Source organism: Drosophila guanche, unplaced genomic scaffold (genome assembly GCF_900245975.1).
Source record: "Drosophila guanche unplaced genomic scaffold, DGUA_6, whole genome shotgun sequence".
Taxonomy (NCBI): Eukaryota; Metazoa; Arthropoda; class Insecta; order Diptera; family Drosophilidae; genus Drosophila; species Drosophila guanche.
Window position 1 is genome coordinate 512754 of NW_022995752.1, and position 24485 is coordinate 537238.

Below are 24485 nucleotides of genomic sequence, written 5' to 3' on the forward strand. Positions count from 1 at the left end.
TTCTGAATCGTCTGCCTAAAAGTCTGGGGCCACAGTACGAAAAAATGCATTGGCAAGCTCGATGCCAAAAAATGTGGCCGCATTCGCTGGAAAAGCACGCAACATAACGGGGGTAATTCCTCTGTACAAAGCCAGCAGACCGTCATTTTTCATGAGATCCACAAAAACACTTCGTATGCCATGCTTGTATGTGCCCTCGGGAGCTTCGAAAAGGATTGTGGATAAGATTTGTTGCACTTGTAAACTCTTAATTGAGTTAAACTAACCCGACTGCAAACGACTCTTGAGCACATCGGCTGGCATTCCACCGATCCAATAGAAAATCCCCGCCATTCCGCCGGCTATTACGGCCGGAAACAGATCCACATTGGGTCTATCATAGCGTCGCTTGTACTCAGACGTCAGTATCTCATAGCTGAGAAAATATAGTCCATTAGCAGGCAGATCTGTGGAGTAGAAGGAACACTTAAGTATTAAACACAACAACAACAATCGCACGACAATCAAAACCACCTCATAAATAGTTGTAATTGACGCTCTGGTTATCTAATCTAACGTTTATTAGATCACTTATTTTAGAACTGAGTAACAGTCAACCAAACCAATTAATTAAGTTGCAAGCGCAATAATTTAATATATGAATAGTATATCGTAATACCTTTTGCAGGCATTTATATAATTTAAGCTTGCAGAATCATATAACAAAAGTACACACATATGTACATAGGTGACGGACACAAGCGAACTTGGAGTTGGTTGAGCGTCACAGCTGCCAACCAAGCCATTCTGTCCCGCTCTTAGATAGCTCGGCTAATTCGATATTTAATACAATTTAGATCTGTTTCCTTGCGAAGTTTAAAAACGAAATCCATTTTTATCTGAGAAAACGAAAGTCGTACAACAATTTAAATCACTTATTTAAATGCACATTTTTTTATGCCAGGCATTCGAAGAGTTTTAGGATATTTTCCCATCCCATAAGAGCTATAGCAGCCACATACTGAGTGCAAACTCGCCTTTAACAGATTTTTAAATTATAAATCACAAGCTCACAGCGTGCCACTAAGTTGTATATAATTATATCATTTATAATTATTTTTAATTGTATAAAGTAAACCTTCAGCTGTCGAAAAAGATGTTGGCCTTTATTTTTCAGCAGTTTTTTCCTGCTCATTTTCCGACAACAAAAACACTACCAGTTAAAAAAGATAAGTTAACCCGTTTGTGTCTTCATCATTATCGCGATATCTCTTAACAGATGTGCTCTAAGGGTCTTCAACTCTTCTCCACTAGTTTCTTGGCTATTTAAATTTCCAACTGAATCATATCAAAAAGTACATTTATTTAGCATAACTTTATGACTTAACTTAACAATTTCATTGCAAGGCGTTGTAGAGAATGAAAACAAGAACTGCTACAGTTAGAAATTAGGAGCCACAACATTAAAGAATTTGTTCGCTAGCTCTATGCCAAAGAAACAGGCCGCATTGGCTGGGAATGCGCGAATCATAATGGGCGTAACACCACGGTACAGAGCCAGTGGACCATCCTTAACAATCAGATCCTTGAACACACTGCGTACTCCGTGCTTGTAAGTGCCCTCGGGTGCTGCAATATAGGAATACAAATAAGTATGACAAATAAATAACAAATACAAATTTAACGAATAAATTAAAGTTTCAAAGTACTCACCGGACTGCAGGCGACTCTTGAGGACATCGGCTGGCATGCCCAATATCCAGTACGCCATACCAGCAGCACCGCCAGCAAAAATGGTTGAGGCAGTATTAATTTGACCTGTTTCCGATCTGGCCTTGACCACATCCTGTATATATTCGTACACCAGGAAGTAGAGTCCATTGGCGGGTAGATCTAAAAATAGGATTTTGTTTGTTTAGATTTATTAATCGGTAGTCAAAACATGTTTACGTTAGCTAATTATTACAATCGAATCTACTCTTAAATTTATGTACTTACACAATAAACTTATGCGAATATTTTAAGCATTTTTAGATATTTTGATCTTGAATGTCTTGAATTCCCAATGCTTGAATCCATCTTGCCATGAGCTTGTGTCAAATGTCTTGTAAATGATTAAGAGGCTCACAAGTTATATGTACTATAAATACATTTTAATAATACATTTAAGTGTGGCAATAGTTCCAGCAGTGCGGAAAAAGTAGAGTACTCCAGCTCGCAGCTAGTCGTAGCTTTCAGGATTTCTTTCTTATTAATTGATAGAAATGTAATTTAAAGTACATATTAAAAAGATAGAATTGCTTAAGATTGCCCTTCTACTAATGTTACAAATAAGTTGAAAGAAATTACAAATAAAACTCAAAGAATTGATGGGGCAGATTCGTTACAAATCGTGCACAGAGCTCGACCTTGTGTCCGATGGACTTCGATGGGCCAGCCAAACTTCTCGCCCAAATGCTCAAACCATCAAGTTACATATAAATATGTACAATCTGTACACGAATATCTCAATGTGCAGGCACAAACACATGCACCATGTTATACAATTCATGTTTTGTATTCTTATTTCGTTGCTTATCCAAGCAGAGGATGTTCTTATCGGCGACTTCCTTTAAAAGCAGAGACGAATAATATATATAAACAATACTACGAGAGTTCAAATGGGGAACCGCCTTCATTTTCTCAGCAATTGTTCAGGCATGTGGCAGTCGCGCTGCGATTTCGTTTTAGTTTATGAATGGCATTCGTCGAATAAAGCGTGAAGCCAGAATGAAGATGTGGGGGATCGTCCAGGGCTTCAAGACGCTGCTGATCTTGCTTATGCTGACAAAGGTAAGTTGAACACCTTCGAGTCGTATGTTTACAAGGAAAAGACTCTGCTTAATCATAGCCGATACTTGGATATGAGCCTGAGCCCGAAGTGGAACTGGAGCTGGAAGCTCTCACTTGCCCAGGCAAATGCGTCTGTCAGCTGGAGGCATTCAAAGAGCTGCCCATTGCTCGCTGGGTTAATCACATGGCCGGGAGGAATGTGGATGATGGCACGCCCACGAAACTAGCCACTTGCCTGATTCAGTCCCAAAACGAGTGGCACGAACTTAGGCATTATTTGCCAATGGATTTGCAGGCACTAATATTGCTCTACACGGGCAATGTGGAGAATCAACTGGCAGGTGAGGGAACGACTTCGGCATTCGGCTGGTTAAACAAGTAACTTTATAATTAATTTCGCAGTAAATACCAGCAGTTTGCGGCAACTGAAGCAGCTAAGAACTTTGGAAATTCGTGGCACAGGAGCTACTCTGATCATCGATGATCCGCTGAAGTTTCTGCAGCATGCCAACTTTGAGCAGATCCGATTGCAGGCAAGCGATCGGCTGCAGCGTCCAAAGTTCTCGAAGCTACCCAGTGACGACTATGAGTATAAGCCGCCCAGTGAGCTGCTGCCATCCAGTGAATATTCCACCAAGTATCCGCTTCAGTTCGAGGATGCCGCCTCTGACATTGTCACCTATGAGCAGCACATGCAACGACTCAAGCAGACCAGAATGCCCAGCTTTTTTGGCTGGAAGAGACTGGAGGTGCTTCGTATCGTGGGCTGTAAGCTGGATAAACTGCACTGGCAAATGTTCGATGGGCTAAATCAACTGAGGGACCTCAATCTGGAGCGGAATAGCATTGAGGAGTTGCCACCGTTCGCCTTCTCGGGTGCCCTCAACCTGAAGAGTCTCTCCTTGGCACACAACGGCCTAAGTCGATTGCATTATCTGGGTCTAGCTGGCCTGCTGCAACTGGAGACGCTCAATTTAGCGGATAATCAACTGGAGCGTCTGAGTGAATTGAGTTTTCCGCCCTTGCCAAAGTTACAGAAGGCAGATCTGCGCAGCAATCCTGTCAAGTACATCCTGCCTGGCACATTTTGGGTAATGAACGATACGAGGGAGCTACAAATGGGCAGCGACCAGGCGGCTTTGGATCTGCGCACTTGGTTTATTTACGGACAATTTGATTCCCTCAACGAACTGCGCACGCTTGTGCTTGGCAATGTTTCCACTGAAACTCTAGAACAGGGAGTGTTTAAGGTAAGCAAAGGCCAGGCCTCTTCTCTGACATCTTTTAACTCCAAACTCCACTTTGACAGGGTCTTTATAATTTGGAGTTTCTTAAGCTGCGTGGAAAAATCCACAGCATACAGTTCGATGTCTTTGCGGGCATGGAACAACTCAGGGAGCTGGACATTAGTCAGTGTGGTGTATCAGAACTCTCCATGGATGCATTCATGGGCGTGAAGCGATTGAAATTTCTCAACCTGAGCCACAACAATCTGACAAACATGCCCCATGGCTTGCTGGATGATCAGCAGCGGCTTGAGGAAGTTCAGCTGCAGGGTAATCAATTGAAAACTTTGCCTGAGAGTTTTCTCCGCCTGCCACTTGTTCGCGTGATTCGTCTCGATCAGAATCCGTGGCAATGCAGCTGCCAGATGCGTTACTGGAAACCCTACTTGACCAATGTGGTGCGGGGACTCAGTGTGAAGAGATGCGTGAAGGACATAAATGGCGATCCCATTTCGTGTAGATTCGAGGCACCCTATGAGACGGACAAGAGTCTTGTGCCACGCTGCGCCAACTATAATGGACGCAGTGTCTACTACGTGCTGCGCAAGCAACTCCATTGTGGCGACATACAAATCCTTCAGCCGCATAAAAGAGGTCTGCCGCTGCCCCACTGGCGTAAGATCGAGCTGCAGGACCAGGACCAGCAGTCCAAAAAGGCAAGGCCCAGGAAAGTAGCACAAAAGCCTAAAAAGCAACGCAACACTTTGCAGTTTGTGCTGCAGCGACAGAAAGAGCAGCCACACCCGGAGCCGCTCGTGTTAGAGATGTCCAATGAGATTTAACTCATACTCTTAGGTTAGCTTTAAGATTACGTTGAACTTGAATATGTAATAAATGTAATAATATTGTAACCACACAGCCAATGGCGTCCACTTACCCCTGAGCATGGTGGCGCAGCTGCCCTTGAATACACTGCGTAGTCCTCCCTCCTTATAAAGCTTTCCAGCGCAGTCGATCATTCCATTATATTTACGCTGACCGCCCTGTCCTTGTTGTGTTTGCAGCAGGACTTTGATTCGCTCTCCTGGCGCCATAATCAGCGTGGAGAACAGGCCCGAAAACGAACCGGCCACAAAGATTTGTGAGTAGGTGAGCCTCGCGTCCTCTCCTCGTTGCTGTAAACGTTTGCCCAGCGCATAGCCCGCAAAGCACATGGCAAAAATAGGTGCAACACCCGTTAATGGAGCTGACATGCCCTTGTACAGGCCACGAACACCTTCGTTCTTTATCGTTTTCGCAGCACAGTCAAAGGTTCCTTTGTAGAGTGGCTGCTCCCCAGGCGCCGGTCGCGGCATTGTCTGCAAGCGCACCTGCATGGCACACAATATTCGGAATTAGTTCTTATTCGTATTAGTTAAAGTAACTCACCTTTATGGTATCTAACGGATGTCCGGAAAGAACATTACAAATTCCCCCGAAGCCGCCTGTGAGGAAAGATTTGGCCGGATTCGCCTTTCGCTCCGTGGGCACTTGCTCCGCCGTTGCCATTGTAATTCCCAAAGGTTTTTTCTGTACAACAAATTGAGCATTAATAATTTTTTGTATTGTTTGGAGTTTGCACCCAGCTGATTATTGGATTGGGTCCTAATCTAGGGCTGTCTGCTCTTGCGATAAAGTCTCAACCAATCAGATAATACCGAGACGTTGTAGCATTTGTTACGCCATCAAAGTGAAAGGTTAATTTCCAATATATGCTTTTTTAATAGGCTGCAACAGCATGTCTCACCCAAAATATTGACTCGTCGGCCTGGAACGAACCTGTTGCTCTTGGTGTAGTGGCTGACAGGTCCAGCCACGCAACTAACTGGGTCTAGTCTATCAAAGAGCGGGACGCCGAGGCTCACACAAGTGAGCAGATATTGTTATCAGCGCGAAAGAGGTATTTTGTGTTTTAATTTTTGCTAGCAATTAACTAAAAATTACCTTCACTGTATGTACTGAGTCGGCTGCTGGGTACAAAGTCCGGAGCTATTTATTTGCCAGAGATGTTGTTGCCAGTGATGCTACCTTGATGGCCTACTCGAATTTATTATTAGTATTTTGCATATGTGTGCATTATTTAAATTTCTTTATTAAATCAACCATTCCATTTTGATTAGTGTGACCGCGGAAAATATACCAGGAAAAATCACCTCTATTAAGAAAATTCAACAGAAATAATTCACCGAAAATGACTTTGTGTACACTTTAGTGTATTCTTATTGTTGATCCATTCCAATCCCCACCCACCTCAACAGCGCTAATATTCTTCAAGTTTTTCAATTTTCGTCTGTGTATTTATGTACTCACTGGTAGATAATGGGTTAATCGTTCTCTTACCATGATTAGAAATATTTCTGGATTTTGATATTCGACTTAATATTACTAGCAAGCTAATACTCTTAGCTCTGGAAATATAATTTTCACCGGTAAATGAATAAATTTTCTAACGGATTGTACTTATGTATTTCATTTGACCATGGTTTTTATTGTTTTGCAAAAGGTATCCAAACGGTGACAACATTTGCTATGCGCAAACAAATACTAGGAACTAATTCTAAGAAATACTACAAAAATCTATAAAATACTCAAATATACCACAAAATACGCAAGGTGTGTGACATCAGAACTCAGTTTTGCCGGTGCCACACGTATATATGTATTTGCGTGGGTGTTTTAGTTCATAAACTTGACCTGCCGCTACATGGGATGGTGAGTGGTGGGAAAACCATTAAGTAAAACAATTTAAGATGTTATTTGTATTATTATTATTATTATTTCTTTTTTTACAGACATTATATACAGCTTTATTCAAAATTGTATACAAAGTAAGCAAACGTTTTGAATTTTGTTGTCTATTGGACCACATATTAATCGTGCACCTTTATCACCTGTTGTTTTTTTTTTTAGTGCATCTTTGTTAGTTTAGCTTTTTATCATATACAAATGTACGTATATACCGACTTAGTACCTAGTAAAACAGCTGAGTCGCGTTTCAGGGCGACCCAACGTTCCTCCTCGTTTCTGATGAATTATTGATGGACAAATACCATTTACAAAACATCTCGGAGAGGCAAAGTAGTTTCAAATGAAAACCAATCAAAAATGCACCCAAGATAATTTTGTAACTCTAAAAATAAAAGAAAATATCTATCTCTATTATTTATATTCGATTTGTTCCATTTATTAAATATTGATCGTTTTTATTTAATTGGTACATTTGTTGGTTGCTGACTTTACTCTATGAGAAAGCGCGCTTCTTAAAATTAGGCTCGTTCTCTCTCACTTTCTATATAGTGTAACATATTAGATTTTCGACTAATTGAGTATATATGTATGTACATATGTATGTACGTACACACATACATACATACATATGTAGTAGGTATAAAAACATGTATATATTTTCTATAAATGTTATATGTACGCTTGTAAAAAGTTATTGTAGCAAAAGGCATAGAGGAATTAACCTAAATACATGGATACACAAAATATGAAGGCATGTATTATCAGTTTTTGGTTAGTTTATATTGTATGTGCATATGGCGTTGAAGTCTGTTTGGATAGCAGGAGCAGGAAGCGATTACAAACACATACAAAATAATTTATATACAGTTGTGCATAAATAGAGTACATTATAATACATGTAAGTGCTAAAAAAAAATAATAATAGATTTCCTTTAATCAAAAATTAATGAATAATTAAACCATTTTAAAAAGTTAACAACAATTTTGGGTGGGGCGGCCCTTTACAAAGTTATACATTTCCTGACAGCTGGCACTTGCGTTCGTTATATGTGGATATGTGCAATACATACACACGACATATCGTATTCATATATATTCTGTACATATAACTATAAAAAGATTGTCAGTCTGGCGCGTGAAACCCTGGTTCTAGTTCTGGTTCTGGACTGCGCTACTGCAGCATCAGGGCATTTAAATTACGCTGCAATATCGTATCTTTCACCGAATTGAACACAACATTGATGTTGCGCGTATCTATGGCAGTTGTGAAGTGATGGTAGATCCGACTGGTGCTGCTGCTGCGTCGAACGCTCATGAACATTTGCAGTATGAAGTTTTGGACGTCCAGAAGTGAGTGCGGATTGCCATTAAATTGTGGATAGTACCAGCGTATATCAGTCTCTGGATTGCGTACTTTCTGTTCGAGCAAATCCGTTTTGTTCAGAAATAATATAATTGAAATGCCTTTGAATGTGTTGTTGTTGACAATGGTATCGAATATGTTCTTTGATTCCTCAAGGCGATTGGTTTTTCTATGGAAACATAATATACTTTTATCTGCTGTTCGGTTAATGTTTCGTTCGATTGATATTCACCTGTCTTCTGCAAGCACCTGGTCGAACTCTGAGCTAGACACAAGGAATATAATTGATGTGACGGATGTATCGAAGCATTTAGTCCACTTCTGGCGCTGCGTCCGTTGCCCACCCACATCGACAAACACAAATGGAATGTTCTGTAATTCGAAACGTAAGTAAATGGCATCTAAAGGAAAGGCATGGCTTGCAGACTCTCACCTGTACTTTAACACAAAACTCGTAGACACCCTTGGTTGCCTTGCGACAGTGCAAAATATCTTTGTTCGTGGGCACATAATCCGGTTTGGCCAGCCGCTCAATTTCGTCTAGGAAATAGCACACGGAATCGCTCTGCAAAATGTATAAAAACCAAGAAAAAATAAAGATAATACTCGGATAATACAGAAGCTTACAATTTGAAATTCACGCCGTCTTTCGTAGGCTCTCCTAATGCCGCGATCCTGCCACAGGCGGCGTATAAGCGGTGCACATTCCATGAATCTGTGTGCCTCTATTGCATTGCATTCCATTAATTTGGCATAATTGGCATCCTGTTCGCGGCCATCGTTACCCCACGAGATGTCTAGTTTTTCCCGAGCGTCCAGCAGTACTTGCATTCCTTTAAAAATATATTTATTTATATTTATTTATATTTTATTTACATATTTACCTCTTATAACGTTTTGGTATATCACATATTGGTATTCGCGCAGCAGTTCGGAATCAAAATTGACGCCGTGTATGATTCGCATTTGCTTGAGGAACGTGGACTTGCCCGATTCCCCAGCACCCAATAGCAGCAGCTTCACCTGGAATAATATTACTTATTACTACTGGCGACAATGGAAATAATTTAAGTCCCGACAACAACAAAAGCAAGCAGACGATTGAGCTAATTGAATGGCTTTTGTGTGAGTTTAACTTTGTTGATGACTGGATCAAGTGATGCAAGAACAAAAAAACGCAGGGCCAATCCCCGCAATATACGCGCAACAACGAAAAGTGAAAACTTGGTTGACGAATTTGTATTTGTTTTTTTTTTTACTGCTGCCAGAGTGCTAATTAAAATACCAAACAGTAGAGGCATGTTCCCGGTCCATCAAGTACAAGTGAAGCTTACCTGGCGCCGAAACGTATGTTTCTCCTTCTCCAAAAACTTATCAATCTCTTTGGATTTGTAGCGCTGTTCGAGCTCTTCGGGCGTGCTGCGCAAGCGCACCAGATAGGTGAGAAAGTTGCCGCAACATCGTAGGCAGGCAAAGCGGGAGGTTTGCAATCGACTGCCCTGGCGTCGCAGTCGTTCCGCATTATCCGATATCAGTCCGCCCGCAGGCGTTGTGGCTCCGGCTCCTGCTCCTGCCCTCGACTGGTGCTCTTCCATAAGATGGGTCAGAGTGCCTGTGCGGGTATCGTTGTTGCTGTTATCGCTGATGCTGTTGTTGATACCGCCTGCGTGTGTTAACGTGGTCAATGTAATTCTGGACATGGCTAGCCAACGCCTGACGTGCACACTTTCTACACACACACGGACGCGCTAGACACTCACACATGCAGACAGCTGCTGCAGCTGAACGTTTAGTTGTTGTTGATTGCCTCCCTTATAGTATGTGTTTTGGTAATTGTTCTTATTGTTGCTGTACACTCTAAAATTAGAATCGCTAATTCGCTGCGAGATTATTGGTTTGGTCACAACGTCGCCATCTCCAAAACATATCTTGACCACGACCCCAAACCAACCGTCGCGGCAATGTTTGCACTTTTTATTTTGTATATTAGCATTGCAAGACTTCTCTGGAAAAGAAGAGTCGACACACTCGTGAACTACCACACTACACCAGTTTACATGGTTTAATGCAACGACGGGGGTGATTACTAATAATTGATTCAATTAGTTTATTATTTCACGTCGCGTATCGCTAAATTTGTAAATAAATTCGCATTTTCATGACATATGACAGGGTTGCAGTGTGACCGCGGAAATATCGATTAAATATACCGTGAGGGCCTCGAAAATATACCGAAATATAATTTATATACCGTGAATCTAAAATCATTTTCCTCGATTTTGATGTTCCATTGAATATTACCAGCTGGTTAGAACTCTCAGCTTTAAAAATGTAATTTTACTCAAATCATCATTCAATTCCCCGCAGGATTTGCTAATTTTCTGATCAATTTGTTCTCAATTGATTGCATAATAAGGCTAAAAGTAAAAAGGTCAACCAAAAAAATATCTTGCTATACTTAACATTATAAACCCATTTAGTCAACTGCTTTAAAAATTAACAATGACTTTGTCTTACACTGACACCGATCTGGACACATTCTCGGTATCTATAATCTGAAAATTTTTTAATTAATTCATTGAAATTGTGACTGTGTCGAAGGACTGTGTCCTCCTTCATCAGAGGAAGAAGCCTTTGCCTTTTCAACATAGAAAAATCTGGTAAATCGGACATCTACATTTCTGCAGGCATGGTATGTTAGCATTTTGAGGGCATTATCTAATGATAAAAGCCATCATTTATTATGCGTTTTATTTTCTGGGCATATTTTCAAATAAACCATGCTGTTTATGTGAAATATTGAAATGGTTTCACCATTTATCATTGGACATTCTTAATTGACAAATCCATTTCTGGGTTATGAATCGAAAGCTGCTTCAACAACTTTGGGTTCGGGTTGCTGTTGCGCTCGCGTACTGTCACGCAATTTTGCGCTTTAAATTACCGAAATAAATCCCCTGGTATTAATGTATGAGATATCTTCTATTTCTAAAAGAATTATAGTGACTTGATTGATTATTTTGCAAGTTTCCGTTATATTACTTGGACATCGTTCAACTATTCTTAAGTAATTCAATAATTCATTTAGCCGGAAATAGGTGTCGTGCAGTTGGGAGAAAGCATCGTTCATTCTTTTTAAAAATTATGTAGCTTTTGCTGCATCTTTGTCGTCAAAAGCAGTACGATCAGCAATCATTTTAATGCCTGTACTGACCGCATTGGAAAATTGTGGGTCATTTTTGCTGTCCGTTCGGCAAACATATAGTTTCATTCAAAATGTTCAGTAAAATATTTTTTTTTTTCGAATATTCCCCCAACATATAAGCTGCAGTACCTGATCAATTTCGCTGTAGCGATTAAATACCAACAAAAATAAGTATATTTTATCGATAGTTCCGCGGTCACACTGTCTGCCGTTGTTTACGTTTGTTTTCCTAGGTGCCCAGTTTGACAAATTTCGTTTATACATTAACACCACAGCTCCAAATGTTTATTAATAGTGGAAAAGCTTATTTGGTGTGTGCAGCTCGCTTTACTGGCAGCGGCATGCACAATCTAAAGAGATACACAGGTGTGTGTGGACAAGCACTTGACTGTTTTCCAGAGGTCACAAAGTTTAAAATCATTACGCACACACAATCATGCATACACGTACGGTCTATTGGTACGGTCAATAAAATTAAACCCCCACAGATGCTATAGATTGAATTTAACTCACATACAAAGTATGAGGTACATACATAGTATGTATAATGTATGCATGCTTCGGATGAATTTGATTTGAACTTTGTACCCTGGTCCGCCAAACTGCGCAGTACTTCTAAGATATATAGTAATATATAATACTTTCGAGCATTAACGATACCTTCTGCTTATGTAGCCGTTCAACCCTTCCATACGAGCTCTATACTACAAAATTATGCCGCCGCTGCTGCACTTCCTCTCCCGATCAACGTGGATGCCGCTGAGACAACTCGCTTCTCACCACAGCGCTCCCGGGACATCTCGTCCACAGTAATGATGGCACAGGCACCGATCTCGACCATTGACATTACAACGGACAACAGCTATAGCGGCAACCTGGCCGGTTCCACGCAACAGGATCCCCATGTTCAGTCGTATGACTGCTTCGGCTCCATCAGCCTCAATTCGGTGATGCAGAGTAATGTTCCCACACCCTTTGGTGGCATGCACAAGTTCTCGCATCTCAACATGCCTGGTGGTCAATGGTCGCAGGAATATAAGTTTACATCGCAGAACCTTCACAGCTCCCATTACAGCGCTCTACGCGACAGCGCACGTGCTGATTGGGGCACCTACGATCAGAATGTACATTTTGGCGCTACCACAGGTGAGCATAAGTTGTTACATTTTAAGATTTACTAACTGCATTACAAACTAACTAGTTGTATATATTTGATCATGATCATCCAACACAATATCACTCGCATGCGCTGCTCATATTCTGTAGGACGCCGCAGTTATAGCACACATTCTGCGCCACCCACTTCCGAGTCCCCGGCGAGACCAGCAGCCATAGATGCCGCCCCCACGGAAGCTAAACTGAGTAAAAAGGATAAACTCAAGCAGGCATTTAAGGAGTATGGCACCACCATAATAGCATTTCATGTAGGCATCTCGTTGATTTCCCTCGGAGGCTTCTATTTACTGGTGTCCAGGTAAGACTAGGGAAACACGCACCGCAATTCGCAATCATCTGCATTTGCATTTGCATGCCTATAATTTGTTCTCAAAGGCGCTCGCCAAAAACGCACCAATTAACTTGGTTTTTCCTTTTCTTTCAGTGGCATAAATTTGGTGCCCGTTCTGGAATTCCTTGGCATCACATCAGTAGCAATTGCGGAGAAGGTTGCCACTGGCAGCACCTTTGTGGTGGCCTATGCCGTTCACAAAGTCTTTGCACCTGCCAGAATAAGCATTACGTTGGGCTCCACACCATTTATTGTTCGCTTTCTGCGCTCAAAGGGATTCCTGAAGTCAAAACCTAAGAGCACCTAGTGCCATACGAAAATTATATATTTATATCCACAATATCATCATATATATTTTATCCCTGCATGCAATGTGATCTTTATTCGCAGAATAAATAAATTCGAAAGAAAGAAATCCAAATAGTTGTCCATTTAAAGCTCCTAAAAAGGTGTTCCAGGGGATTCTTTGAAGATAACCTGTACTTATGGTTTCCTTCTGCATGCCGCAGATATGTTTAAGAATTCAATTTTACCCTTTTAATCTGGAAAATTCGAATAGATATTTAGATATGTATTTTTACCTTTTGTTCAATTATATTTTTTGCTCATTTTTTTGTTGTGTTTCTTTTGTTTGGCATATTTATAGAAAAAATAGTTACAAAACTTTAGCTTTCTCCTCCATTCCATCGGGGTTTATATACTGCCTAGACTATAATTATATTGGTATTAAGTAAACAATAATTGTAATAGTTATACAATATTAAGTTAAGGCTTATCAGTTAGACAAAAAGATGCTGGAAGAACCAAAATTAACAGTTGTCCAATGTATGTTCAATGCTCTTCCTTCAACTACTACTGATCCTGATTCAGATCCTGATCCTGACATTCCTGATTGGCTAAACTTATCCTCCTCCTCCATCACTGTTTTGTACGCTCTTTAAAGCTTAAACAACTAATTGTAATTGTACATTTCCCCACGTTCAGTAGCCGTCGACAGCTTCCTCGTTGATTTGTGCCTCGAGTTTCTCCTCAGCTTTGGCCTTGCGTCGCTCTATCCATGGCATGAAACTCCACAGGCTGGCTCCAGCAAGCAGCGTTAGTCCCAGGGCGTGGAAGAGCGGATTGAAATCGTTAACGGCCTCGGACCAGTGGGTGCACAGGGGTGGTCCCACCAACTGCAGGATGCCGTTCACAAAGAGACTGATGCCATAGGACGATGTGATGCGTTCTGTGCCCAGCATGTCTGCCATTATGACTGCAGTGATTCCCACATAGATCCCGGAGGCGAGGCCAAAGAGAGCGCACCAAAAGCACACCGAGCTGTAGGAGTAGGCAAATGGCAGTAGCGTGAGGGAAAGGCCCGATATGGATAAGCCTCCCACAAAGTACCACGTCTTGGGTATGAAACCCATGTCCGAAAGTGCTGAGCCGCCAATGCGGCCAATCAAATCCGTTGCCGATACAACAGAGAGCAGGTAGGCGGCCAGCGATTTATTGAAGCCCCTGGCAGCGCCAAAACTGGGCAGCAAAATGATGAAATTTGTGTAGCTGATGGCATTCGTCGAGTTGGAGATTAATATGACCAAGTACATGGGATCTTTGAGCAGGCTGAGGTCGAAGAACTTGGACCTCTGGGAGGACTCCGTCTTGCCCTTTGTGTTGTCTGTGGCCTGGGCTCCGTCTTGGCCAGTTACGGCGCCTGATGATCCGCTGCTGCCCACCGAGCGCAGCGACAAATGCGATGAGAATTCCTTTGGCTGAAAGGACAACGTGCTGCCGTGATACGGTGTACTGATGTACAAGAAGCTGCTGGTCGAAGGCGAACGCTTTGACAGTCGAGACCTCGACATATTCCTTAGGGTGAGCTTTGAACTGGAGCGACCCTCGGGCACGGCGTACAGCGATGACTGGGAATTCAGTTGGCCGGGCGTGAATGTTTGATTCCTTTGAGGCAACCTCACCGGCGTACTGATCTTCCTCGTGCGTGGCTGGAACTCATCGCCGGGCTTTGCGTAGCTCTGGACAACGGCCTCCGAGGCACTTCTCACGAACTGCTGCTTGTCATCGTCCGGCAAATACAGCGGCGATGGTGGCGAATTGTACGGCAACAGCTGCTTATCACTCTGCTCGTGATTGGCTGCCGTTTCATCGACATTCTCGAACTTCATTACTATTCCAATGTCTTCCTCCTCGGGTATGTCGTCCAATGCCTGGCGGGCACGCGGCACTCGCACCATGTGCTGTTCCACTGGCTCATAGAACAGAGCAGCCACAAAAACGTTCAGCGTGATGCCGCCCATTATCAAGCAGGACCCATGGTAGCCGTAAGTCTCCAGCAGCCAGCGCAGCAGTGGCGGCAGAATAATGCTGCCCAATGCACTGCCCGAAATGCACAGACCATTGGCCAGTCCGCGCAGTTTTACAAAGTAAGACGTGACAATGTACACTGTGGGCGGAAAGGATAGTCCAGCGCCAATGCCCACCAGAACGCCATAGCTGAAAAGACAAAGACATACATCAAAATTTGAAAGTCGAATGGATTTTGGTTGACTCACCTGATGTACAAATACTCCACTGACGATGCCCAGAAAGAGAGTATCATGCCCAGCGACGCTGAGGCGCCGCCCAGCAAGGTCACCGTCCGATATGAATACTTCACAGACAGAATACTCGATACGGGACCTGGAAAGAACAATCAGACAGTCAAAATTGAAACCCTTACAGGCAAGTCACTTGCCTTGAAGACTCACCCAACGAACTGTAGAGAAAGTAACATATTGCTGGGATCCATGAGGCCTTTGTCGTCGTCGCATTGAACTCCTCTACGAACTCAACGAAGAGCACACCGAAACTCTTGATTGTGCCAGGAATGAGTATGTTGGTCAGGCAGGAACCAAACAGTACTAGCCAACCCCAGCCACCGTCGGGCGGCACCAGATCGTACTCCTCGCTGTCATCCTTTTTGTTGAGTAAGCTAACTGTGTGGGCAATCAAAGAGATAGTTCATAAAAAGTTAATAAAACAAAATCAGTGCGTTCCATACGTGTCTCTTTAATCATTCTCCGACTATCGATTATCTTTGAAAGTAAAAACTAAATTGATTTCGTATATGGCCTCCAACTACGCTAACTTGCTGCCCTTTCTTGGCGTTCGTTATCTGTCCTCGACAATGCTAAAGCCACCATAAATCAAGGTACGATGATTGCTCATAATTTGGAAGGTCGGTCTTCCCCTTTTTTTTGCTTGCAGAATCGATCGATTGGACAGATTGAAAGCATGTGCTCCATAAAAACCATTAGTTATACTTTCTTCTTCTAGTACTTTTTGTACATAGGCCTTATTCTGACGACGTCGACCAGGAATACATATTTTGAAATCTCTGCTGGCTTTACAGATAATGATCGATGGCTGTAATCGATCAAAATCAATAATAAATCGAATTCAGATCAACATATGACAGACTTAGCAGTCCCTACAAGCAATCATTACACTTATTATGAAATGTGTGCTTATAGCCTTAAAGTTTTAAGCCTTAAGTTTGTTAATGATTGATGGCTGCCCTGTGATTGATTTTGTTTTTTGTTTGTGTAGTTTACTGACCTTTTTTATTACTATTTTCATTTTTGGCTCCATTTAACTTATGATCTTTGTTGTTTGAGTTTTGTGTGCTTATAACTTTTTCCTTATGCATGGTCTGTAATGTAAGAAGAGAAAGAACAGATGAAGGAAGCTTAAGAACATGCGTAGATCGTGTATTAAATTGTTTTTCGGTTATTGCAAGGTTATAGCATTGCGATCCAGTAGACGGGGACACGGCGAAGTGTAAAGGTCGATATACAGCTTCCAGGTGTGATTCTCAACAAGTCTGGACTTTTTGAATGTATAGGAAATAGAGATGATGTACGTATGTACATCCTCTACTCATAATTCATAATCATTCTACTTTGTAGCGGGCCAATACATGCTCGTAGACAACAGCCGCAGAGGGTTGTTTGCCCCGTCGCATTGAAGGCCATTTCCTGATCTGCCTACGCAGAAAGTAAATGAAAATAAATTTTCGTTGGCACTGTAACAGTTTCAAATTCAATTGACTCTCCTCTAATTGAAACGCGCTGGAAGCAATTACGCGAGTTTCCAGTTAAGTGAGCGCGAGGTCTAGTTTCTAGAATTTGATTCTTGTATCGCTGGAACGCTCTCCAATTGCGGTTATTGAAGGAAAGGGAAGGGGTTTCTTTTTAGCGGATCCATCTTCCTATATTGTTGATTGTGCGCCAGACGAAAGGAAACACACACAAACAATAAACAAGTTTTCGAATGACAGAATTTTGCGTATTATTAGCAAGAAATCTGTGCGTCGTTTTGCATTGCGTATTGGCCCAAAGCCGCTCCAATATCTGGATACGAATATATATATATATTTTTTTTTATATATTTACTGACTGAGTGACGCATACGTAGCGTCAAACAACGTTCCTCAACGTTTTTTTATCAATTGCAAACGTGAGAGGCGCACCATCTGGGAGGAATCGATTGCATTCAATTTGAATGGCAATGCATAGTTTATGCGCTCCCATTTTGCACCTGTACACGTGTTCCAGTTATGCCCTTTTCTAATTTTCGAAACAAAATTATAAGCAAAATAAACGCCGCGGCACGAACTGTCCCGCCTCACCCGTTGTGTCCAATATCTGTTGCCAACGGCTGATAATAGCTTCAAAGTCCGGATTCCTGCGCCACATGCAAGATTCTTTTGCGATTTCCTTATGCGGTGTAAACAGCTTTTCTTCTCAGAACAGAAACAATAACACCCGCAGAAACACAAACAGTGCGAAAGATAAGATTCAACGTCCGTCCTGATTGAGTTTGACGATAGTTCGGATCACGCTAGTCGGATAGGCGGTGCAGCCCCTACGGGAATTACCCGTCTCAATCTAGTTCTTAGGAAAATCTCATTTAATATCGTTTAGAGAGCACCCAAAACGATTTTGTTGAGACAGGTCAGAAGTATTTTGGAACCTACGAAGCATTTCTTAAGCCAGTGCAGGTAGCGACCCACGCGTCACAGACAAAGTCTCCCAGACATGATGACGACGCGATGATTCGGCATAACCTTTTGTCCGATTTGTCACTACTCACACAAAGGGAGCAAAATGCGCCTTTGTGGCCCCAAGCAGCTGTTTGTTATCGAAAGCATTTGCGAAGCTTTGACAAAGCAAGGAATATCCACTTCATATGTGGCGAGTGCATTGGCCCCCGTCTCTCACGATCAAGAGCACTATAGTATGTATACTATATACATATACTTATTTACACTAGAAATTGAGATAAAGCATCCAAACTGAGCTTGATTTGCGTGTCCGGTTGCAAGAGAATTGAAACATTTGGCACAGATGGCCGAAAAGGAAAGTTAATTTATTGTTCGACTGCAATTCACGGCTCAGTGATAATCAGCATTACCCACACACAGCGGGCAGGTAGGCAGGCGTCTGGCTACGTGATAATAAACTGGTGACAAATCAGGCGGCTATTAATTCCCCCCCATCGAAGTACAGTTCAACTCAATGTACCAAAAACAATAAACGGACATGGACATGTGAGCAACATTGACCCACATTGGCATTCAGTTTAGAGTGGAAAGCAAAATAAAAATAAAGAGCGCAAACAAGTAATTTTTGTACTGCGATAGCAGCACACCGCATAAAGCACAAACAAAACTGCCTTCGCACAGCCGCAGAGCAACAGCACACCACACCACACCACACCACACCAACAATGGAGCACAGCTCGCCCGACTAACGTTCGGAAAGGGCGTATCGGGGCCTGGACTGCAAGTACCAGCAACAAACACGATTTACTGGGTGTCCCCGAGTGGCAGGAAGGGCTTTCCGTTGCTTCACGGAACGAAAAGGAACTCGTCTTGCCACTAGAACGGCCAAACGCGAAAAAGCAAAGGCAAAAACGCGTTGTTCCACGATTGCCCTGTTGTTATTGTGGTTCAACGCCCTTGAGGCTGCGACTCACTTGCCGCCAAACAAGTCGAATGAACGATGGGAATGGGGGTATGGAAGGGTGGCTGGGATGTTCTGGGGCAAGGTAATGGTTTTCCATTTCTGTTTTTGTTGCTGTTTCTGTGTATGAGTATGCGTCAGCTGTTCCAAGGTATTAATTGATACCTACATATTTATATATATACACACACGCACATACATATCTATATAGTGTATGTGCCTTGAGATGTTCTTTTTAGTGTGCCTGCTGAGAAAAAAGGTGGCTCATTGCCCACTCACCTTAAATTGAACTGTTTAGCTAATGTAAATTCGCCTTGGAGAGGGTTGTCAACACCCGAACATACACACATGTACATACAAACATAAACTGACGAGACGCACGTTTTTTATTCCTTTATTTTGAATTGAATTGGGTTGGTTGGTTTTGGCGTTTTTTGTTGTTATTGGTGTCGGCTGTTACATGACACAACAGTCATTCGGCTCAGTGTTGCTAATTAATGGTGGCAATTTGTTTTCGATTTTGCGTAGAAACGTATATTTACAAAAATATTACACTATGTACACAATTCTATACTTATATTTGTTCAAAATATATACAAAAACAAAACGCGAAAAACGAAATACCCGTCCGTCGATTTCACGCGCACCACGCCATCAGTGTGGCCGTTGATTCATTTATAAAATGCACGTCTGACCCTCGGGAATATACCAAAATATACCATCACATCAAATATACCGTGAATATACCAATGAAAATCATGTTCTTGATATTCCCTTTAATATTGCAATATTTAACATTTTATATAGCGCTCACAGCAAAGAAAACATTTTATTTTATTTTTTTTTAATCAGCTTGTTCAAAGGAATGTATCTGGTTTATAACAAGCGGTTAAACTAAAAAAAAAAATTTGTTATTCGATTTTAACTTCACGTCAACTACACTTTTGTTACATAAACAATATACGTACGTATATTTCAAGAAATAAAATTTATTGCTATCATGTCTTTACATGTTTTGCCTATCCTCTTAAAAAATATTTCAAGGATAAGTACCGTTTGGAACGTTGCTGGTCAAACTGCCGAAGTAGTTAAAAAAAAAAACGACGCCTAATTAATGCACCTACACGCCACCTATGGTTCGAAGCGGAAAAATGGTTGTGGATTAGTATCATACTCCGTGTGGAACAGCTAACGATCCAGAGGTATTCCAGTTTGAGGAATACCCAAAAAGGAAGGTGAAGGAACCGTCGGCGAACGTACTGCGGGGAGCCCCAGAGGTACATCAGTAGGTGCTTAGATAATGAGAAAACCCTGGAAACATTTATTTAATTTACATGTATGTAAGCTCTAAAAAACATTATTTGGAACCAAAAACTTGCATTTATTTATAATAAATAGAGCGGGCCTTAAGAACCCGTGTGAGCTCTGGCAGTTGTTTCTGTCGCCAGAGGAGGTTTACCTGGGCGACATCAATAGCTCGCCGTACGCTGCGCGTGTTTAGCATCTGGAATTTTTTGTGACTGTCGATGAACATTTTTAATTCCCCGAAGTCCTGAGGACTACTTATGTGCTGAGTTGTTTGCAGGAGCAACGCAGCTAGGTCGCGGTAATTCAATTCGAAACTGCCAAACGATTGTGAAGATTTAAATGATTAAAACTGTATTAGTCTCTTACGATTTCGTCAGCAAAGAAAAATTATTAATGAAATAATCTTTGGCCAAGGTGTATCCAATGTCACTTCGTACAATGGCTCCGAATGCTAAAGAAATGTCCTGTTTGCGTATCGACGAATTCTCATCGAAAATCATATGAAGATATCGACGAGCTACACACACTATCTGGGTGCATCCAAGCGCCTGAAGTATCAATCGTCGCTCACTGGCCACCGTGGCGTTCCCATATCGATGCCATAAAAAGTTCCAATCATCCTCATCGCCTTGGCGCAGAGCTGCGCAATAGACCACCGATCGAAGGTTTTGAGGCACGGGATTGACCAGATCTGGATCGCTTGAAATAAGCCAGCGTTGGTAATACTGCACAGCACGTTGAACGCAGTCTGAAAGAGCTAACCGACATGCCCACTGATTGATCAATGTCTTGTGGGCAATATGACGAGCATTTGACTCTGTTTCCATTCCACCAAGATAAACGTAAATCGGTCTCAGCAAATCATTCATAAATCGCTGTGGCTAAGGCTGCTGCAAATTAAATGATTTAACTTAACTGTCCTACGCCTAACTAATAACAAACTTTGAATATTAAAATAATAACAAGTAAAAGATGCAAAAACTTACAAAAACTAAAACTAGCCAAAAACGTTAACCAATAATTTGACTAGAACTGTTAAAAAGTTGTTCTATGCTCGTCAAATCTAAACAACATGGTCACACTATGCATACTGAATACCAAAAGAATTCATACCTGAAACAGCGCAAAGTCTGAGGTTTGTTTAATTATCCGGTAGATGGCCGACAAGTGATCCAAGGCCGCGTGCCAAGGCATATAAGCATGCTCCTGCTTGATATACTTTATCAGATCTAAGGAAACTTTGTAACATAAATGACCGTTCCAAGACAAAGCCAAAGCATCAATAATGAGCTGGGCACGGTTCATGGTATGAATACGCCGGAAATCTGCACCCTGCAATGTTTTAATTATGAGTTTCCAGTTGCTGGTGTCATAGTTGACCCGGAAAGGTGCAGTTAGTTGAAGGTTAAGGATAAGCCATTGATTCTCTTCAGCACAGAGCGGCGATCTAATCTCGAGAGGCATATTTTTACCTTGGCTATCGCATTGCAACCAAACTTGTGGTTCCGTGGCTGTAAAATTGGCCATGCTCCCAAAAGTATAGCTTATTGGGACAAACCAACATTCCTTGGAAATTAAATTGTTTCTGTCCATGCCTTGCATGAGAAACCTTCTCTGATTGATAGAGATTATGTTCCTCACATAGTCGCGTTGTACTGTGATCAGTGGGTAGCCAGCTTGCAGCGTCCAAGTGTCCATGATCGTTCGTACCTCCAGATTCTCGGGCAAACTACCAAATTCATGTGCAGCATCCGAAAGTGAACGCCAAAGATCATTTTGATCTGCGTTGCTGTAAGCGTGCCGCTTCAGATAGCAATTCAGTCCATGCCGGAAGGTTGTGTCGCCGATAAACATGTGCATCATACGAATGATGACCGCACCCTTGCGATAGGTAATGGGATCAAACTGCTCCGCAAACTGACTAGCACGGCTCACCGACTGGGAAATGGCACGTGTGCTGTAGTACGCATCGGAGTTAAGTACTACCAAAATGTTATCCAGCGACTCCTCTGCATAAGCGTGCCACTTGCTGCACAGCTTTTGCATGCCCAAAGTGGCTACATAGGTAGCGAAGCCCTCATTGAGCCATAGATCATTCCACCACTTCATTGTGACCAGATTCCCGAACCATTGATGGGCTAGCTCATGGGCAATGATATTCGCCACACGCTGCTTGTCCACCTCAGAGGAGGCTTCTGGAGCATAAAACAACGCCGCCTCGCGGTAGGTGATGAGGCCCCAATTTTCCATTGCTCCAGCACTAAAGTCCGGCACTGCAAGTTGGTCTACTTTGGGCAGAGGATAGTCTATGTCGAACATTCGTTCGTAATAGGCCAATAGCCGTGGAGCAATCTCCGCAGCATATTTGCACTGCCCAATGGCCGAAGCTCGTGCCCAGGTGGTAAACTTCGCAACACTTAAGCCATTTCGCGATGTGATACTCGCAAAATCGTTTACGCTATAGCAAACCAAATACGAGGGCATGGGCAACGTTTGCTCAAATATTGTCCACAACCAGTTCCTGCGCCCAGACCTGTCATCGTAATCGTAATCGAGATTGAAGAGCAAAACATATTTAACAACGTACATGGGAAACTTCTTCGTGATGGGCATATTACTCAGAGCAACGTATTTCCTGGGATGTCCTAGCGTAATATTAAATGTAGCCTTGAATGCCGGCTCATCGAAGCAGGGAAATGCGGCACGTGCATAAGCGGGTTCAAACTGTGTCACCGATAAATATCTATCAGGAGTAGGTTCTGTAGATTGGTTAATCTTATAGCTAATTCCCACCTTGTTTTATTGCTGTTCTGATCCTTGTATGAGCTGGCATAATAACCAGACATACCAGCCTCGAAATGGGCAAAGAACTGCATGTGCAGCAAATAAATGTGTCCCCGTTCCAGTACTTTGCACAGCATCAGTATATAATAATCATATTTCGAGTTGCGTTCCACAGTTTTTACAGCTATCTTCGACTTAGTGCCATCCTCATGCAAGTAATACAAGTTTGTGCGATTTGAGTTCAGTTGAAGGCGCGAAGCAGCATGCAAAGTTATATTTTTTGTGGGCTGCAATACACGCAGCTCGATTTCCACTTCACCGGAAAAACATGGCCGTGCTACATTTTCCAAGTGTGTTAAAACACGCAAATTGTAATGCTGCGGCTGCAAAGCTTTAGGGAGACGGTAGTGATCATAGCTTGCTTGGCCTAATGTCAGAATAATCAAGATAAACCAAAGAAGCAACAACATTTCAGTAGAAAGCTTGTTCAATATGGTTTAAAATCTATTTCTCGATAGATTTCTCAAGGCCAGTTTCTCAGTTTTTTTCCAATGCTTTGGAGTAAAGGGGAAAGACAATTGTTTTATATTTTCCATTAATTGCATGGAGCTCATAGTGCATGTTTTGTGTGACGGCTACCGTGGCGTTTGATTCCGGATTTTGTAGCAAGAAATCCACCGAAACATTCATACAATTAAAAGTCCAGTGCGGTGGCAGCGGCAGTCTAGTCACCAGCTCAAAGCACTGTGCCAGCTTGGCTGTCCACACAGAAACCGAATCGAAACTCAAGCCTTCCCGATGGTACAGCTTGGCAATTTCATTGAAATTTCGAAAGGTGCTCATAGTTATGACAGCTGTTGGCTTATCGCCGATATAGTGTTGAGGGAAATCCAGTACTATCACGGGTGAGCCAGGCTTTATGTGATCAAAACGCTTTTCCGTATTCCCTTCCTCGTACTCCTCTATGTGTATGGTCTCTATGTTCATGCGGTGTATGAGCTTAAGCGATCTCAAGTAGTTTGGATGTTGGTGCAGGCGCTCATCCATTGGTTTTAAAAGAGTCTTAATCCTTTGTATCACCTCCTCGCGTATCGATTCTTCCACAAGAACGCTGGCCACCAGACCAATTCCAATCGGGTGCATCATATCCTTCGCAATAGCTTTGGCCACCTGGTTTATATCTCCAGTTGAAAATAGTACTACTAGCTGGGGAAGCATCCACATCTTATGGCTACCATCATCAGGATATCTATGTACATGTCGTTTCAGCAGGCATTTATAGATATCTCCATCCATGCAGTGAGCCGGCCTCTCACGATCGATGGCCTTAGCATCACCCTCATCGACAGCCTTTGAATTATTCAAACTCTCGGGATTGCTCATTTTCCTTTACTTCGAATTTTGATGTTTTTTTTAGTGCTAAGCCGTTTGACGGTTGAGTAAGCAGCTTCTTAGTTAAGCACTTTATAAGGTGAGTGTGACAAGA

General features: G+C 42.2%; 8 protein-coding genes across 15 annotated transcripts in view; 2 read left to right on the forward strand and 6 right to left on the reverse strand.

The window, feature by feature from the left end:
- LOC117587595 (congested-like trachea protein) overlaps positions 1-24485 on the reverse strand; it is a 25833-nt gene continuing 1348 nt past the window's right edge. Inside the window, exons 2-7 of one of the 5 annotated variants that reach the window (XM_034278444.1) lie at positions 11843-11845; positions 8437-8445; positions 5466-5606; positions 4975-5407; positions 1693-1872; positions 1323-1608 (exon numbers count right to left, since the gene is read on the reverse strand). In XM_034278444.1, the coding sequence (XP_034134335.1) occupies positions 1421-1608; positions 1693-1872; positions 4975-5407; positions 5466-5585 (921 nt within the window). In that variant the 5' untranslated portion in view covers positions 5586-5606; positions 8437-8445; positions 11843-11845 and the 3' untranslated portion in view covers positions 1323-1420. Of the gene's footprint in view, positions 204-266; positions 447-1322; positions 1609-1692; positions 1873-4974; positions 5408-5465; positions 5607-5823; positions 5960-6020; positions 6182-8436; positions 8446-11842; positions 11846-24485 lie in introns of those variants that run through there. The other 4 variants (XM_034278446.1, XM_034278442.1, XM_034278445.1 and 1 more) reach the window with 4 other exon arrangements.
- LOC117587584 (leucine-rich repeats and immunoglobulin-like domains protein 3) lies at positions 2658-4949 on the forward strand. Its single transcript, XM_034278424.1, has 4 exons — positions 2658-2811; positions 2870-3152; positions 3214-4061; positions 4121-4949. Exons 1-4 carry the CDS (start codon positions 2713-2715, stop codon positions 4877-4879), a joined length of 1989 nt encoding a protein of 662 aa, XP_034134315.1. The 5' UTR covers positions 2658-2712; the 3' UTR covers positions 4880-4949.
- On the reverse strand, positions 7259-10308 carry LOC117587588 (guanine nucleotide-binding protein subunit alpha homolog). Its single transcript, XM_034278430.1, has 6 exons — positions 9522-10308; positions 9072-9210; positions 8815-9020; positions 8621-8752; positions 8420-8559; positions 7259-8356 (listed from the first exon to the last, which is right to left on the reverse strand). Exons 1-6 carry the CDS (start codon positions 9885-9887, stop codon positions 7996-7998), a joined length of 1344 nt encoding a protein of 447 aa, XP_034134321.1. The 5' UTR covers positions 9888-10308; the 3' UTR covers positions 7259-7995.
- On the forward strand, positions 11601-13320 carry LOC117587594. Of its 2 annotated transcripts, XM_034278440.1 has the most exons (4): positions 11601-11758; positions 12068-12538; positions 12659-12866; positions 12993-13320. In XM_034278440.1, the coding sequence occupies exons 1-4, from the start codon at positions 11674-11676 to the stop codon at positions 13204-13206; spliced, it is 978 nt and encodes a 325-aa protein (XP_034134331.1). In that variant the 5' UTR covers positions 11601-11673; the 3' UTR covers positions 13207-13320. The 2 variants fall into 2 exon arrangements, with proteins under 2 accessions (XP_034134331.1, XP_034134332.1); XM_034278441.1 differs by lacking the exon at positions 12659-12866 and having other exon boundaries at positions 12993-13128.
- Positions 13487-19574, reverse strand: LOC117587585 (monocarboxylate transporter 13). The gene is made up of 5 exons (XM_034278425.1): positions 19187-19574; positions 16500-16593; positions 15650-15877; positions 15455-15581; positions 13487-15395 (listed from the first exon to the last, which is right to left on the reverse strand). The coding sequence occupies exons 2-5, from the start codon at positions 16588-16590 to the stop codon at positions 13880-13882; spliced, it is 1962 nt and encodes a 653-aa protein (XP_034134316.1). The 5' UTR covers positions 16591-16593; positions 19187-19574; the 3' UTR covers positions 13487-13879.
- Positions 20280-21154, reverse strand: LOC117587601 (aminopeptidase N-like). Its single transcript, XM_034278451.1, has 2 exons — positions 20582-21154; positions 20280-20529 (listed from the first exon to the last, which is right to left on the reverse strand). Exons 1-2 carry the CDS (start codon positions 21082-21084, stop codon positions 20289-20291), a joined length of 744 nt encoding a protein of 247 aa, XP_034134342.1. The 5' UTR covers positions 21085-21154; the 3' UTR covers positions 20280-20288.
- Positions 20995-23525, reverse strand: LOC117587582 (aminopeptidase N-like). 3 transcript variants are annotated; one of them, XM_034278416.1, is made up of 4 exons: positions 23009-23525; positions 22803-22958; positions 21329-22748; positions 20995-21105 (listed from the first exon to the last, which is right to left on the reverse strand). In XM_034278416.1, the coding sequence occupies exons 1-4, from the start codon at positions 23467-23469 to the stop codon at positions 21097-21099; spliced, it is 2046 nt and encodes a 681-aa protein (XP_034134307.1). In that variant the 5' UTR covers positions 23470-23525; the 3' UTR covers positions 20995-21096. The 3 variants fall into 3 exon arrangements, with proteins under 3 accessions (XP_034134307.1, XP_034134308.1, XP_034134309.1); XM_034278417.1 differs by having other exon boundaries at positions 21031-21102; XM_034278418.1 differs by lacking the exon at positions 20995-21105 and having other exon boundaries at positions 21352-21547; positions 21688-22748.
- On the reverse strand, positions 23522-24397 carry LOC117587600. The gene has a single exon (XM_034278450.1). The coding sequence runs from the start codon at positions 24380-24382 to the stop codon at positions 23537-23539; it is 846 nt and encodes a 281-aa protein (XP_034134341.1). The 5' UTR covers positions 24383-24397; the 3' UTR covers positions 23522-23536.